Raw genomic sequence first — 17,789 nt, forward strand, 5'->3', positions numbered from 1 at the left:
GCAGCGTCTCTCTATGATCGCCCGCTGTGGTTGTCTTCGCGCTCGCCCTCCCTTCTCCGACGTGCCAGTGGCGCTGCGCATGCGCGGGAGGCGGCCGCGCCATAGCAACCGGAGCGTTAACGGTAGCAACGGCAATGGTGGGTCCCCTCAGTGCCGGCGCGGGTGCCTGGCGGGAGGGTGTTGGGTCTGCGGGGGCAGCGGCCGGCAGAGCGGCTGCTGGGTAACCCGGGGGCTTGGGCACAGGCTGAGCCGCAGGGTCCCTGGGACCCGGCGGCGGCTGAGGTGGAACACGACGACCGGGGCCTGCTCCGGAATAGAGGGAGCCGGTGCCGGTCTTCTGGCACGTCGGGGCGGAAGGGGCCGAGGGCGTGTGAGCGGCTTCCCCTCGGGGCTGCCCCCGAGCAGTCCCCGGAGCCGGCTGTGGCAGTACCGCCGCCCCGGTGCTGCGTGAGCGGCAGCAAGGAACCGAGCCCTTCGCGGCCGGGGTTCGCCGGACCCGGTCTCCGGCGCTGAGCAGCTCGGGCACGGCAGAAGCTGGCCCGAGAGCAGCCCAGCGCTCGGGGCGTTGGCTAAGACGGGGGAGTTGTGGCCTGTTCCTGTGCCTTGGAAAAGGGGGATTTCGGGGATCGATCAAAGCCGCGTGTGGCCTGGGATGCCGCCCTCTATAAATCTGGGTTAGTACATGGTTTTAAGGCAGCCGAATCGGCGATTGCTACAGTGATTGGCTTCGTATTTGTTGCTGTGCAATTCTGATTTGCTCTATTTAACCTACAAATAAATACTTGCTAATGAAGGTAAAGTGTCACTGGTTTACTTTATTTTGGAGGTCTGAGTTTTGTAACTCTGTGTACTCTGTGTCCAACAGCCATGTTTTGAGGGGAAAAATACTTTCTTTTATCACAACTTTGTAACAGATAGGTGTTCTTTTTTACCCCTGAAGTAGAATGTTTCTGATTCCTGCCATGCTGATGGTGACAGTTGCAGCTATTGATCACTTGGCCATTTTGACTATTTTAAGTAACGCAACTTTCTTTAGTATAGATATCTGTAGGGAATTGTTCAATGTGGAGGTAGAGGAACCAAAAAAAATAGGCTTCTTGAAGGGAGGTTTCCCTTGAGTAACCTCCCCTGACAGAAGATATGATGACTTATCTATAGAAATTTCAAGTGCACTTCAAAGAAAATTAATTCCTCATAGGTGTTCACTAAGCTGATTTCATGTTTTTACCTAATTAGATATTACAGTGGATGAGGCAGATCAGCAGAGGTCAGGGAAGAAGCTGCTTCTTGCATTCACGTGGGTCACTGGCTTTAAAGTTCAATCTGGTTTTAGGCATGAGTTTGAAACAGAAGCAGGAACTGGTTGTACAAAGCTGCTTCTGTCTTCAACATGAGTGACTGAGGTCATGTACTGAATGCTGTAGCAATTTGCTTCCATAATGAAAAAAGCAATGAAGTTTCTGTCCAAAAAAACCTAATTAACTGGAAACCAGCTGTTCTTGCTGGCACCACTGGTAGCTGTTAATCAAGTTTCATGAGACCTTTGGAGTGGGAACTAGGGACATGATCTTCTGAACGGGAGGAGGTGATTCTCATGTGCAGATGTCTGTCTACAGCAGACACCAAAGAGTTACTGCCACAGCACAAGTTTGCCAGGTCATCTACAATGTGACTAGAGTAGCTATCACATGCTATAGACAGGATTACAACAAATGTCTATCAGTGGGTGGAAGTAGCTGGAAGGTCTGAGGATGCTCAGTGATGGATGTCTAAATGAAGGTATATTTTGATATTTGAGATGCACACTTAGGCTCCTGGGTATTGCTGGGCCTTAGGCTGTTTCTGGGAGTTCCAGTGGCTGTAGCTATTCTGTTACATGCAGCTGCCTCAACTGTTGTCTTTCACTGTTAGAGTTTCCAGGGGTGTCCAGTACCCAGCACTAAAGCTCTGTGACCAAGGTGATTGCCTGTAAGATTTTGGGTTGAAGTTAGCATGTTGGTTTTAACTTTTACCATTGGTTTTTGGTTTTGGTTTTTTTTTGATACTTGATTACCTGAAAGGTTGTTTCTGTCTGTATGTGGTAGTGTTACACTGTAGAGCAATAGAGATACCCAAACCAGAGTCCTCTTGTTTTTGTAGGGAGGAGGCTGTTGATCAGCTCCTATGAAGGCTGGTCTCTGAAACCTTCCTAATCTAAAAGACATCTTGAAAGATGTTTGATGTTTAGGATATATCAGAGTTTCTCTATGTACTACTGTTTTGGATATCATCATGTGGTTTTGGTGAGACTCTGATGTGAGGCATAAAAGTTGGAGTTAGTGACAACATAGTTGGTCAGTGGGTGAGTCCTTATCTGTATCACTCTGTCTACTTGCAGTCTTGCTTTCATTCAGGAAGCTGCCAATGCACAGAAATAGAAAGCGTGCTGCTTTAAGAGCATTAAGACCACTTTTTTTTCATTGCAGTTAAGTTCTTATGTCATTGAATTGAATTTCTTCATCAAAGCTAACAAGCAGTGTCCCAAACCCATGTTTCACACAAGGCCGAGAGTAAGATCAGGAGGATCATGTCCTTGCATGGAAGCCAATTGATTGCTTCTGAAAATGCTGCAGAGTACCTTGCAAAATAAAGGTACAGGACACTGAGGAGTTCCACTTCTTAGACTAAGCTGGAGCAATATAATACATGAAAGTGGTAGAAGGAGATGGACAAGAATGATAGGGAGAGAGAAGGAAGAGGAGATAGGTCTGCAGTAAACAAGCCAACTCAAAATTTGCAATGAATGTTCATTTGAATTTATTTCATTTTTAGGCAAAAGCCACAACTATCAAAGAAGCTCTAGCCAAATGGGTAAGTATAGAACAGGATCTGGCTGCTTTGCAGTACTCCATGGCATGGAGTTTGACTGTATTCAGCTAAATCTGTTTCTCAAACTTACTGTAAGAATTATGTTTGCTTGACACATCTGCTATAACAAGTCTCTTCATGCCCTCCAAAACCTAACCTCAATGTTTCCCATTAAAGATTTATTTTCCATGTGCTCCTCTGTCACATGCCTCTTAGAGACCTGTGTCCATGAGTTTCCACTCATGTTAGGCATGAAGTGCTGCATTTGCTTTTCTGTTCATGTCATTGTAAGTGGGTCTCAATCATCCTTTTATTGCTTCTAATCTGGGTCCATATGACTTGTGAAATTGGATCTGCATGTTTTTCTTCCCTGTACCCTAAAGTCAGGGTGACATAAGTTAAATCAAAGCAGCTTGGACTTTAAATCAAAGTGACTTGAATTTAACAAGCACATAACCTGTCCTTTAGAAAGCATCTTGTCTACCTGTGGTTTCTCTGTGGCTTTTTGTGGTCGTTGGCCTGACCTTTCTTCCGCAAGTGCTCAGCAATCAGGATGCATTTTCTTCCTGCAGGTGCACACTGCTGGCCAGCCTCTGCTGGAAGCTCTCTCCCTGTCATGTTTTTAAGAAAAAACATATTTTCATTTATTGGTATAACCTGATTATAAACTGAGTATAAATGCAAATAGAAAGACTGTTGTTCTTAGAAATGGAAGTTTCACATTTATGTAGTGGCTCACATTCTCCATATTCTAGCAAAACATCTGACATGCTTGTTTTCTGAATCACTAATTATGAGTAAAAATATCACACAGTTTGGACAGAAATTGGAATATAAGTAAATGCACAAGGCAGCATGTGAATTCTTTGTTATATGAGTTTGCCTGAAATAGTTTGAGTACATGAGAGAGGAAATAATGATATCAACACCTGATCTGGTGCTGTTGGGATTCTTAAAAGACTTCTGAGATGCAATTAATTTCATTACAAAGTAGCCATATAAGTCAGGCCAGACCTCATCTATCTCACTTGTCAGCAGCTGTATAAAAATGTTGGAGAAGACAAGAGTCTTTGTTCTGAAAGCATAGAGTAGATTTCTCCTTTGTTAATGGCCCTCCAGTACTCCCACTGAACACTTTGTGAATTGACAGAATGTTGCCTTTGTGCTGGCAGGGAAGCAGCTGTCAAAACTGCTGGTACTACTAAATTGATTCTTGTTCCAAGTGGTTAGGCAATAATTACCATCCCTTTAGAAGTTCAGATTTAATAGGCTAGTTTTTAAATAAACCCAAATGCTGAAGTTATGGCCATTTTTCTAAAGCTCAGGGATTTATGAAGTATTTAGTCTACAAAATTATCAGCCTAGGTTGTAAATGGGAAATTTGTCTTTTGCTGTGTTCTCTAAAATGTGAAATAATCTTCCCCTAATCTTTTTTAATGGCTCATTTAGAAGTGTTTTTTTTTTTAAGATTCTTAACTCTGTGAAACTGTTGAGGTTTGCCCCCCAAAACATACTCCTGGGTGCTCAGTTTGTCTTGTGAATTATGTGTGAGTTCTGAGTTTTCTGGGTAAAGTGGGGAGGGGATTTTTCTGTCAGAACTCCTAAGAATCTGCTTCTGCTACGCACTGGCCCTAGCAGAAGTTCCTGTATTCGGTCTCCATGGAAGTACATTCCTTCAGATTTTAAACCTCCATCTATTCTACATTTCTTTAGGGCAGAGGAGCCCTAAAGAAATAGAGAATACCTCCTGGGATGCTGACCCTGCCAGTTCCCTGGGCAGCCTGCTCCAATGCATTACAAGCCTTTCAGTAAAGATGTTTTTCCTAATGTCCAATCTAAACCTCCCCTGGCACAGCTTGAAGCCACTTCCTCTTGTTCTGTCACTTGTTACTCAGGAGAGGAGACTGACCCCCACATCACTACAACCTCCTTTCAAGTAGTTGGAGAAAGTATATAAATGCTTTTGATATCTTAACAAGCTTTCCTCTCTTTATGCTATGCCAGCAATAATCTTGACAAACAGCATTCAAAATGCTTTCTTTCTTCACTAGTATGTTTTAGTAGTGTTTTGGAATTAATTCTATAGTAACTCCTTTTGTAGTAATCTTTTTTTAGTGTAGCAAGTTTTAGTAATCTCACGTGGCAGTGAGCTGCTTCTTCACCTTCTTTTTTCTTTAGGAAGAAAAAAATGGCCAGAAGGCTTCAGAGGCAAAGGAGGTGAAACTGTACGGTCAGATTCCTCCTGTAGAGAAGATGGATGAATCTCTCTCCACGCTTGTTAACTGCGAGTAAGTTCAGCTAAAAACAAATTTCAAACCAAATATTCTCTTTATATGAACTTTCACTTTCTCTGCTGTCCACTGTGCAAACGTGGTTTCTGCTATGTTGAAGTGTGGCCTTCAAAACAGCAGCTTTATTGTTTGTTTTCTCAACTGAGATGTTCTTTCGGCACACAGTTCCTCATTTAATTCAAAGATCTCTGTCACTTAACTGAGAAGATGTTAGGATAGATTTTGTATTGATATTTGTCCCCAGAAAAATTACATACTGTTCATTGGTAATTATTGGTCCATCTTTGGAGTCTATCAGCTAACTGGCACATTTGTGATCCATTCAAAAGTTTATGCAAAAGAAAGATAAAAAAGAGAGTTAATAAGGACTTTCAGAAAGAGATTAGAGCCACTGCAGCAATAAACACCCATGCATTTGATAAGACTAGGCATGAAAAGATAACCTGGTATGTTGTGTAAGCAACTCAGTACTTTTTCACAGAAGCTAAATACAGTTGCAGAAGTCCAAATGGTTTCAGGATATTTTGAGCCCGTTCACACATCCAGTTCACCTTCTAATGAGAGAAGAATAGGCAATTTTTGCTAATGCAATAGCATTTGGATGTGGAACTCTGCTGATACAGTGATCCCTTGTATACTGTGAATTGATTATTCTTGCTTTTAAAGGAAACTATCGCTGTCTACAAACTGCATTGAAAGAATCGCCAACTTGAGCAGCCTGAGTAAGTGACAAGCCAGTGATGAGTTATGTTTGCTTTCTAGTCGTCTGAGTAGGATGTGTACCACAATTTGTTACATGCTTTGTACCTATTCTTACCCTTTTTAATCTCTTCCTCTTGGAGAATGAGAAGTGACATTTAGAGGAGAAGGCGTGTTTGGCAGTAATGGTGCATTAAAGCAAGTATCCCTGAACTAGCCTTGGGACATGTCTCACAGTGCAGGTTTAACAACAGCAACCACAAAAATCCATTCAGAGAGCACCTTTGTACATGCTAGTGGGCCTACTTGTGATGTTCCACACCTAAGCAGTCCCAGAGTGATTTAATAACCAATTTCCACACTCATGATGGAGACAGTTTGCAGTTCAACAACTCTTTAGGTGTGATATTGGATGGAGTGAGGTTGGAGTGGTTTAGTTTAAACCTGGATTGAAAAATGCCGTTCCACTTTGTAGAATACTGGGCATTGATTTTGTTCATATTTGAAATGGGTGTGCATCAGCCCAGAAGTGTAACTGAACTTCTATTTTTTGGGCAGCTGTCTATGAATCCTTGAAACTCAATGGGTTACTGACTTTGGGACAGAAGTCACAAATGGACTTTGGCTTTATGGCATGAGGCTAGCAGAGAGCTACAGGTTTAAGAGTTGAAGCGTCCAGTTTTTCTGTCCCCATCAAACTGCTGGCTGGACAGACAAGAAACCTGGAATCCCACCCTCTCCAGCTACACACCAACAGGGCTGTCAAGAAGCTTGATGAGCACATTTGTTTTCATAATATTATCAGACTCCAACAAACTTGAAAATACTAATCAAGGAGAAAATATTCCACTATTCTTTCCAAATAACTGTACTGTAATACATCAATTTGAGTAATTAATGAGCAAAAAAATAATTAGCTATATATAACAGTGAAAACAGTGATTTTTTTCAGTGAGATAAAACATTAAAAGCCTTTAAAGTATCTTAAATATTTATATTTTAAAATGTGGAATCAAAACCTCCAGTATGTACCAAATATTTGATCCTAAAGCCAGGCACTCTGTGGGCTGTTTCTTAAAGGTACAGAACTGGGAACTCTGTTGACTTCTGTGGAAGACAGAGAGAGCAGAGCTCAGAGCTGTGAAAACCAGGCCACTAATTATTACACACTTGCTTTTTGCAGAGAGGAAGCTGAGCATTTTTTTTGTCAGCATCTACTCTTTTCAGACAGAAAAGATGATGATTAATGCACACACCTGGTATTGTCATTATATGTAAATCCGTACCTGTGAGGAAGATGTTTTAGATGACACCAACAAGTGTTAATTCTGTGGTTTAGACAGTGTAAACTTTCCATGAGGGAGGTCTTTTGTTCTGAGGTACTTTGTATTTTAGAAGAAGAGAGTACTAAAAACCAGTAACAGCAGTTAGAAACAGTAAAGCATGGCTTTTGAGGCAATCTGTCATTTTTGTATTTGTAAGTATCCTTTCATTTATTACAAATCTCAAAAGCTAGTGCAGACTTACAATTTAGAAACATGAGTCACAGAGAGAAGAGCTGGCTAGACTAAAAGGGCTCTTCCCTGTGGATAGGCATCCTTAGGGATGTTCTGGAGAATATTAGCTGTAGTAGGCTATAGACTTATGATTTTTCAGGTGTTGAGCATGGTCATGTATTAAGCTGTTGTATTTAAAAGTCAAAAGAATTCTTGCTGTACCTCAGCTTTTTAATGAAAACTAATCATCCTGGATTAGAATGTTTGCCAGGTGTAATTTTAGCAGGTGGGGGTTCATCCCTGCATTTTTTGAGACTGAACATGCAACTATCTGTTCCAGATCAGCTCTGAGTCCACCCGTAGCAGTCTTTAGCCACTACATGTGCTGTCTGTGGAGCATCTGTTGCTACTTGGCTGCAACTGACATTGATCTTGCAGTTGACTATTGTACTTTTATTTGCAATCATTATGCATACAATAGCAAAACAAGATCATTAGGTATTTAATCCTTAATGCAGCTGAGAAGTGTGAAACCTTTCATGAGAGGTATAGATCCAGAGTTAACCCAGCTAACTGCTGCAACTCAGTTTGCTTATTTACACCTGCAAGAAAGCTTGTGTGAAAAATGAAAATGATACACAAAAATACTGCTGGTTTGATACAGCTTTGAGTAACACTAGTAGTATGCTAAACCCCAGCCAGAACAGTTCATTTGGGAAGGTGGTATGTCTGTCTGCTAGACTCAGTTAAATATTGTTTCTCATCAGAGTTCTGGAAGACAGATTTGTATGCTGCCTTTATTGTAGAAATCAAATCTGCTCTCTTAAATTAAGGTTGGAACAACCTTTTCCTGGAGAAGAAGGGATATGATCTGTGTAAGATCAAAACTAGCAGGTTAGCAGTTAGAGTTCAGGTGCAAAGTGAAATAACAATTTTTATTCAGTATTTATCTGGACTGAATTTCAGCAAGGTAACCTGCAGATGAGCAGCTTTGTATCTGTGAGTGTGTTTCTGAGGTATCCCCTGCATCCATTCCTGGTGATCTGTGTAGGTTAGGAGGTTTCATTTCTGTTAGGTCATTGTTTCTTAAGGTGACCTGTTGAGAGCGCAGTTTGTTTGTGAGTAGACCATGATGTTTTACCTGACTTATATCATCTTCTTATATTAAAAACACAAAACCCCCCAACCATTTATTAACAAGAAACCTTTCTATTATCTATTACAGAAAATCTGAGGATTCTGTCTTTGGGAAGAAATAACATAAAGAACTTGAATGGATTGGTATGTGCTTCTTACTATCGATTGTTCATCACCAGAGTAGGGTGCTTTCTAGATCATGGGATAATTGCCCTACGTCCAAAAAAGTCTTTGCAGACTGTATGCTATGGCCTCACCATTTATATTCTCCTTTCACTATGATCTGTTCACCCTCCTGTGCACTGCTTCTGAATTTTCAAACAATCTATTTTTTTTAGTCACTTTTCATGATTAGTGATTCTTCAGGGCCAATTTACTACATAAAAGGATCTCAGAAAGAGAGATTTCATTGTCTTTGTCAAAGATCAGCAGAACTTCTATTTGAAAACTGCTGTCTGTAAAGCCCTTTAAAGTCCACTGGCTTTATATGACAATAAATCCTACAGACTTTTTTGCATGAGGAATTTTCTACCTGAAGATTGTTAGGCTATGCATCTTTATTAGTAAATTCAGTATCACTAAGGTTGGAAGAGACCTCAAAGATCATCGAGTCCAACCTGTCACCACAGACCTCATGACTAGAGTAGGGAGGACACTACTGCCCACTATTAGCAGTCCTGTGGATGCACACTTCATGTGAGAGTCTGTCATTTTTATGTTAATGGCCACCTGAAGCAATGTGGCTTTAGGGGAGGAGATGGTGGCAGGACTCAGTCTGCTAGGTAGGGGAAAATTTGTTGCAGCTAAATTGGATCAAATTTGTTAAGAGCAGAAAAACTTTCTTCAAACAATTTTTTTTTAAATTAATATAGGATTTGTTTTTTCCCTCAAGAAATACTGTGTGTTTCTGCTACAAAATGTATCTCTTCAAAGCTCTTCCTACCTTCAGAGATGCTGTATCTCTTAAGTGTGAAATAGTCAGTGTGTATTGTCTGGGTTAAAACCCCTCCCTTTTGAGAGAATTATGAAAGCAGCTTCTGGCTGGCAGGTATAAATGTACCTGCACCTGAAATTAATCATTCCTTGATATTGTGTGAACCCCCTTCTAAAGCAGTTGGTGGTCTGCATTCACTGCTTGTGTGCTTGCAGAAGTGCACAAGCAGCCAAATTTGTCTCTTCTGCCCCTGTGCCATAAGAACAGCTACTCCAGCCAGCTATTCCTTGTCTTATTCCAACAGTATGATTTCTGTCCTCCTGAATAAATTTCCTATCCTTTGCTCTTAATTCCCATGAGTATTAATTATGCATAATTAGGCACTGGCTTAAAAGGAAATGAGTACAGTAGTATCATAGTATCAGTCAGGGTTGGAAGGGACCACAAGGATCATCTAGTTCCAACCCCCCTGCCATGGGCAGGGACACCCCACACTAGATCAGGCTGGCCAGAGCCTCGTCCAGCCTGGTCTTAAACACCTCCAGGGACGGCACCCCAGCCACCTCCCTGGACAACTCATTCCAGGGCTTCGCCACTCTCATGGTGAAGAACTGCCTCCTCACATCCAGCCTGAATCTCCCCACCTCCAGCTTCATTCCATTCCCACTAGTCCTATCACTCCCTGAGATCCTGAGAAGTCCCTCCCCAGCCTTCCTGTAGGCCTCCTTCAGATACTGGAAGGCCACAATTAGGTCACCTCGGAGCCTTCTCTTCTCCAGACTGAACAGCCCCAACTCCTTCAGTCTGAGGACCAATATGCCTCAGTATTTTCTCATGAGTTGATCTTTAGGGGGTGAAGAGAGAATCTGAAGAAGAAGAATGATCAACCTCTGCTTACCTAAGTAGTCCTGTCATTTTCCAGGAGGCAGTTGCAGAGACTTTAGAGGAGCTGTGGATCTCATACAACTTCATTGAGAAACTGAGGGGTATTCGTGTAATGAAGAAGCTGAAAGTTCTTTATATGTCAAATAATCTGGTGAAAGACTGGGGTAAGCCACGCCTCTATTCTTGTACCTTCTCCTGTAGTGTGGTGAATGCATTAGTTAAGTCACCAAGTGAAAAATAGTTCTGCATGTTCCAGGGTCATAAGTCTTACTGATAAACACACAGACATGTGCAGAATCCCTAAATACCCACTCAAGCAAGAGAGTGAAAATAGTTAGAATGTTGAATTAAACTTCTAAGGCAAGTGGAATTTGTTCTTTGAATCATCTTTCTTGGACTTCTTTTAGAATGCTCAACCTGATGCCAGCTCAAGCCCAAGCCATGCCTATGCTGTTGTATCCTGTGCCATTTATGTTTGCACTGAGTTTGAAAGGACTGTGTGGTGCAAATGTACTTCCCCTGTTTCACACTCCAGTCGTTGTTTTCACCTTTGTGGTTGCAGCAGAGTTTGTGAGGCTGGCAGAGCTGCCGTTACTAGAGGATCTGGTGTTTGTAGGCAATCCTCTACAGGAGAAATATGCCTCCGATCAGAACGCTTGGATTGAAGAAGCAACCAAACGGGTACCCAAACTGAAAAAGCTGGATGGTAAGTCTGGGCCATGAGGCAATTGGTGTGAGTTAACAGCTTCGCATAAAAACAACCAGAGGAAAATGAATCATAACCTGAGAACGCCATCTGTCTGCCCATGTAATGAATTTTCCTCCCTCCTCTCTGCGGAGACAGTCAGATCCTGGCTGCAGGATCTCCTGAGGGTGCTTGATGGATTTTGGAGTGTTAAATCCAAGTGGTCTTGTAGCCTACTGGGCTTTACTCTTGAAGTTAGCATATAAAGAGAACCAACAGATTTAGCACAAAGTAAGTTAACAAGGCTTTCATCTGCCAAGTTGAATTACAGTATCCCCAGCAAATTTGATTTACAGTTTTCTCAACAAGAGAGTGACATGAGGGGGTGGGAACAGGCAGGGACATGCTGTGTTTTGCTTCTGGTTCAAGTGCAAGCTTTCTAAACTTTGTGCAAGTTTCCTAAATGCTTGCATACTCCCCTCTTGTCACTGTGGCAAGCCTTAATTTAGGAGCTGTTCTCTCCTTTTCAAGTCATGTATATGAACATATCATAAAGCATCACAGAATATATCTGTTTGGAAGAAACCCCAAAGATCATCGATACAGCTGTTCCCTGTTCTCCCTTTTACTGAACCAATGATGAGGAGAGCAGGACTGGTAGCACTAGTAAAGAGTCAAAGCAGCAGGAAAAGTCTGATTGTAAGGATGGCTTCATTACAGGGAGCAACCAATTGGCCCTTGAAGCCAGATCTGCTGAAGTAATAAGGATTATTAGTAAGTCAAAGCCTGGTGAGAGAAGTGTACTGATTTGAAGGACAGCCTGCAGTTGTCCATTTGCTGTTGTAGTAGACGACATTTTGAGCATGAAACAAACAATGGAATAGGGCAAATATCTGTACAGACCAAGAGTAACCTTGATAGTATAAGGTTAGACTCTTGGTTGCTTAGGCATTCCTGCAGCCTGGAGCAATGGAAAGCTCTGAATGAGGTAGGTACATTTTCTACACAGCCTAGAAAAAGAAGATAGTTAAGAATGGAAACCACAAAAACTAGAAGGTTGAGCAAAAGAGATGTCAGAAATGCTGCAGCTGACTATGAGGTAATTGCTGTTACACTGTCCCAGGATCCTGTTATGCTTAGGTACTGTATGTGAGATGACTAATAGAGGGGGCCTCAAAATTACTTAAATGCTTAAGATGGTCTAGGCAAAAATAAGCGCTGACAGCCTCTTTCAGCAGGTGGCTGTTTCCTTTCTGTTAGTTCCTGAGCCCAAAATCTGGCTCAGCAGTTAGGTGTCTTGAGCACAACAGAAACCAGCTTCTAGTGTGTGTTTGGTGGTTGGTTTTGTTTGTTTGTTTTTTACCTGTGAGAAAAGAAACAGAGTGCTCCATTCTTACAGTAAACAGAAAGCTCTCACCACAAAGCCTCACCATCGTTCAGGTCTCTGCTTCAGGCGGAGCAAAGCATTAGTATAGCCCAGGTGACAGTGTAGGTGCCTGGACATACACCTTCAGGTCCTGCTGTTCCTGTACCAGGTATCTATGCCTGTACTTGGCTGTGCTATTTCAGCATGCTCTGAGCTTACTTGAGTTTTGGCACTGTGAGGAAAAATTGTGACTTCATTAATCTTTTTGGGGGGAGCGGGAGGAGAGCAAACATTTCAGCTTACTTTAAATTCATGAATGCACCATTATGAGGTGAACCCTGCAGCCAGCCACAATCTGAGCTGCCTTTGCTCAACTGCTGTTAAAAAGGGATTTTTTGTTTATTTTGTTTAATAGCCAGGGGGTGAGTGTAGATTAATATGCTACTGTGCAACACAGCTTTATCCCACAATATCCAAGTTGTCCCTGAGATGTGACCCTATTGCTTCTCAGATCCACATTAATATATTTTCTAGTGTGGACCTTTAGTTAGGTATCAGTGGGGAGGTGTCCCATACTTAACCACATGTGTCATGGAAATGGCAGTGCAAAGTATAGGCCCAGCAAGAGAAGGGTGACGTGCTGGTTGGTTGCTAGCAGTTGAACCAACATGGTGCATCTCTCAGAGACTAAGGCTGGTCTTTGTAGGTCTTGCTTTAGTACCTTTTTTATTCCCTGTTACCTCAGGAGTTGGAAAAACATGATCAGCTGAAGGCTTTTCTGATTAGAAGCAGTTCAAGGCATCCAGAATTTCAGGTCAGTTAGAAGCAGTAGCAGGAAATGCAACTCTCCTCTTTCTGCCAGTCTGATTCTTTCCAGCAGTCCAGATGAGGTTTCAGGTCTATCAGTGCTACCTAACCCTTCTCTGTATAATCCATTTTTAATCTATTTTCTCTCTCTTTTTTTTTTTCCCTCATAGGTATCTTAGTTATTAAACAAGAAGAAGATGAAGAAGGAGCAAACTGATGAAACTTTTCTCTTGGGTATTTATTTAAGTAACTCCAGATAGCTTGGCACATAGAACTTTTATATTAAATGTTTGTTTTGAAGAAAATCTTCAGGCAATATTTAGAAGACCAGCTGATCTCCACGGTCTCTCACCCAAAGAGTTAGCTACCAACATTTGGGCACACCAGTTTGGTCAAGCTGATGACACCTTCTGCAGAGACCAGTGGAGCCAAGTTTACCTACTGTTTGGCTAGCAAGAGATCCTTACCAAAACTAATATGTAACTGTTTTTACTCCCTGATTAGTGGTGCTTGTTGTTAACTCTTGGGTTATAATAGAACCATTTTAGCTTTTTAAATGCAGCTGGCCCACAGGTATCACTGGAACACTGGGGCCAAAAGAACAATGTTGTGACTTAGAGGCACATTGGAAGCTTTGTTGTGTTTAAGTTTGCTGTGGGAATCCTTCACTACATTAAACGTGCAGTTTGCCTTTTCATCCCCTTAACCCTAACGCCAAACATGCCCAGGAGTTGCAGACCCACGCACAAAAAAGCTATTGGTCTGACAATCACTTGCTACTAGCCTTAAGAATTGAACTGGGCTTCTCACATTGGAACTCAGCTGCATTGCTTAGAAGGCCATCTGTAACTTATATATTTATTTATTTTAAAGAAGCAATGGGAATGCTTTGCATGGTTTCAGTGAGACTAAAATAGCTGCTGGCCTTTTGTGTTGTCTCTTACTAAGAAGTTATTTTAGATTGGAATATGTGACCCCTTATCCTACAGCTGGTTTCTAGTTTTGGTTTGGGTCACTGGTGGAAGACATAATCCTTCTCAGCTCTGCAATTTTCCTATAACTGATACTAATGCAGAAACAAATAGTGAATAAATTACCTGGGCTTGAGTGCAGAAAATTCTGCTTTGGGGGATACTAATTTTTTATGAAAGCACGATGTAAGCAGTGAGAGAAAGTGGATGTAGTTAGTAGAGAAGATGAGGGGAGACAAGATGAAAAGTGGGCATGGGGAGGAGAAAAAAAAGTATTGAAGATATCCTAATTGTGCTACATTGCAGGGTAAGCAGTTTTAGTGAAGCCCCCTTATGTGACAGGTAACTATTTTTAGTGAAAAGCATTACAGAACAGTGAAGACATACTTGCCTGCACTGCTGGATGCCAGTAGTGGGCTTTTTCTTCTTCTCTGTAGAGAACAGATCAAGTCACATGAGTAGATTTTTCTAGAGCTCAGGTTTGTGCTATTTTTTTTTCCCTTTTTTCTTCTCAGTACCACCTTTGTTTACATTCAAATGGCAGCAAGTGTCCCTGCTGGCTCCAGACCAGGCATAGAAGGGATGGAAGCAGAATGCCACTCAATTATTTGTGAAGATGAGGCTGGAGTTGAAATCTTGGCAGTCATGGTCAGAGATAAAAAGTAGAATTGGCCCAGGCATGTGTGGTTTTGATCTCAAACTCCAGGTATAATTGCAGGAGAAGACAGTTTCTTTAATCATTTTCTAAGTGAAGAGTATGAAGTAGAATATTACAAGACAATCACAGTTTAGGTTCAATGTATTGCTAGTTATTCCATGAGTGTTGCAGGAATTCTTAAGCATTCCAACTAAAACTGACAATTGCTGATGAGGTTTGAGTTTGAATTAGATCCATTACTTCAAGTAACATCAAGAGAGCATTGCAAAACCTGTGGATGTTCTTCACCTAGCACAAACAACTTCCAGGCAGCTGCTCTCTTGCCTGGAAAGTAGTTTAACCAGTTCACTGGGTTTCTCTTACAGACACCTTTCCATTTCTATGTCATTTTAGTACTACTCTCCTAGCTTTATCATTGTTAGTAAAGGGCACCATTGACCAAGAAGCTTGAGAGGAGGGGATGTGGTCAACAGCCATTTCATGTTGGCTTTTTTGAAACTAAGCTGTTCAGTTCACTTGCAGCCAACCCCTTCTGGCACAGCAGATGTGCTTTGGCAGTACACAGCCACACATTTGGCCTCTTCTGACCCCATCTGCTGTGAGGGAGCAGAGGGTGTTGGCTTGTGTCCATACAACTGAAATGGAAGTGTGGTTAATACGGGCCTGGGTGGTGCAAAACCTGACTTTTGAATACTACCATCAAATGGAAATGCCAAATTCATCTCTGTGTTTCAAGGCATTTTCAGAACAGACCATGCAGTGCTGTTGTCATAGTGCTTGGCCATAAACCTCTGTAGCTGTTCTCTCCTAGCACAGCATCTACAAGTATGGTACAGACAGCTAGGTTACCTCCAGATGAAATGTGACCGGAGAGAGCAAGTGAGTGAAAGTACACAGTAGAATGCCAAGCAATCCCGCTGGTTGGGTTTTTTAGCATCTAAACAGGGCCTGAATCTCCCTGTATTTATGAAGGTCATGTTAGATACAGCAAATACTCTACACTTTGGCTATTCTGGCATCTGCCATGACCAGAATAGCAACTTAAGTGTTTTGTGTGATGACTGGAATGAAGTACAGCTCCACTGACAAGGTGTGCAGGGTAAGAGCAGTTCCTGGCTCTTGTAATGGACTGATACATGTCATATCTGCAGGAGTCAGTCCATGGACTACTACGTATTGAGTAGCTCAGTCATCAGCTCTTTTCAGAGATCTAGCAGCACGTGTTCTTTAGCTTTTTTGGGTGGCTGCACTGTAAATACCACCAAAAAAGAAAAGAAGAAAATCATTATTGAAGGAATGGAGCATCCTGTCTCAGCACAATTCTAATGGCAGTAAAGGAAGCTTAACAGATTTGCCTTGCCTTTCAGCCTTCATGCTGTGATAAATTACCATGCAATTTAAACCACTTGTGATAAAAACTGTGTGTTGACCTCAATGAAACAAGACAGTGAGAAAAGAATAAACCGTGGCTCCCATTTGTCAGGAGATGCTTCAGCTCCGAGCTGGGTAAAAGGTTCAGCTTAATGGTGGTTTGCCTGATGAAGCAAGATTACAGAACAAACTAATCCCTCCCTAGACTTTTTTGCCTTCAAAATAAGTAAAGTTTTCCTAAATTTTAAAATTTGCACTTTAAAATTATGCACTGGGTGTGGTGGAAGACAGAGAGAGTGGAATTAAAGCAGCTGATCTGCATATTGATGGTGCTACACCTTGTCATACATAAGCTAACAGCAGAGCTCGGCCTGTATGCCGAGGGAGCAGCTGAGTAAAACCCCAAAAGGCTCCTCCTTCTTTGCTCTTCCCCATTGCACCACATCCAACAAAGTATTAAGCACATTATTATTCATGGATGAATAGAGCACCCATGTGAAACTTGCAAGCCATGTGGAATTCTGCTTTTCCCATTGAAAGGATGGATGATTAGCATCCACTTTATTCCTAAAGAAATATCCTAAAATTAAATTAGTGTTAGGAAATAGCTAGGTTTTTTACTTACCTGTTAGCACACTGACTTCTCTTCAAAGAGCTGATGCATGCAGTGGTTATATTGGGAACTGCTGAAAAATGCGAGAGGAGACCTGAGGACCGGCAGATAACTCAGGTTACACTAGGAGTTGACTCATCTAAACAAATCTTCAAGCAAAAGAGCACTTTTAACATCCCTTGTGGCTTTCTTTTGTATACAGTAATTTTGTAGCATGACCAAGCTGTTGAATTTGCTGTGTTTAAATTATTTAGACCTACATTTATAAATGTTATTCTGTGAAACCTGTTAAAAAATAATAACACGTTATTTTATACAAACATCTTTGGCTGTTTGTGTGATGACATATTCCAGCTTGCAGAAAGTGTTCAGAAATTAAAGGTTGTTCTCCTTAAACTTTCCCAGCTGCTCAGGGAGCAACGTGTTTGTAGTTTGTAAGTGCTGTTTCTCATTGCCTCTATATTTTAGAACAGAAAACAACTGAATGGTGAAAATAACTAAAATGCTGATACATTGTGATTGGTGTCACTTGATACATAAATATTTTTCAATCTTTTAAGTTACTGGTTGTCAGACTTTGTTCTTAGGTCCCAAGAAAAGTCTACTACTGCTATGGGGGGAAAAAGATCCAAATAAGTTACAGAAATCCTAGTCCTCCTTCAGCATTCAACAAGTCCAAGTGCCGAGTGCTGCACTTTGGCTACGGCAATCCCATGCAGAGCTACAGCTGGGGTCAGAGTGGCTGGAGAGCTCCCAGGCAGAGAGGGACCTGGGGGTACTGGTTGATGGTAGGCTGAACATGAGCCTGCAGTGTGCCCAGACAGCCAAGAGGGCCAATGGCATCCTGGCCTGCATCAGGAATAGTGTGGCCAGCAGGAGCAGGGAGGTCATTGTGCCCCTGTACTCTGCTTTGGTTAGGCCGCACCTTGAGTACTGTGTCCAGTTCTGGACCCCTCAGTTTAAGAAGGACATTGAAACACTTGAATGTGTCCAGAGAAGGGCAACAAGGCTGGGGAGAGGCCTTGAGCA

The 17,789-nt window shown here is 41.9% G+C and overlaps 1 protein-coding gene across 3 annotated transcripts; it reads left to right on the top strand.

The window, feature by feature from the left end:
• The first annotated feature begins 7 nt into the window (after positions 1-7).
• DNAL1 (dynein axonemal light chain 1) lies at positions 8-17,313 on the top strand. 3 transcript variants are annotated; one of them, XM_068162201.1, is made up of 8 exons: positions 8-137; positions 2,812-2,850; positions 5,026-5,135; positions 5,805-5,860; positions 8,559-8,614; positions 10,327-10,453; positions 10,852-10,995; positions 13,318-17,313. In XM_068162201.1, the coding sequence occupies exons 1-8, from the start codon at positions 135-137 to the stop codon at positions 13,362-13,364; spliced, it is 582 nt and encodes a 193-aa protein (XP_068018302.1). In that variant the 5' UTR covers positions 8-134; the 3' UTR covers positions 13,365-17,313. The 3 variants fall into 3 exon arrangements, with proteins under 3 accessions (XP_068018302.1, XP_068018305.1, XP_068018303.1); XM_068162204.1 differs by having other exon boundaries at positions 10,855-10,995; XM_068162202.1 differs by having other exon boundaries at positions 10,330-10,453.
• The last annotated feature ends 476 nt before the right edge of the window (positions 17,314-17,789 follow it).

The sequence above is a fragment of the Melanerpes formicivorus genome, unplaced genomic scaffold (genome assembly GCF_026170545.1).
Source record: "Melanerpes formicivorus ecotype bairdi unplaced genomic scaffold, bMelFor1.0.p_v2 SCAF_62, whole genome shotgun sequence".
In the NCBI taxonomy this organism is placed as follows: Eukaryota; Metazoa; Chordata; class Aves; order Piciformes; family Picidae; genus Melanerpes; species Melanerpes formicivorus.

Coding starts and splice junctions, on each gene's coding strand:
- DNAL1 (XM_068162201.1), top strand. Junction 5,861..8,558: donor CGCCAACTTGAGCAGCCTGA/GTAAGTGACAAG, acceptor TATCTATTACAG/AAAATCTGAGGATTCTGTCT. Junction 10,454..10,851: donor TAATCTGGTGAAAGACTGGG/GTAAGCCACGCC, acceptor TTGTGGTTGCAG/CAGAGTTTGTGAGGCTGGCA.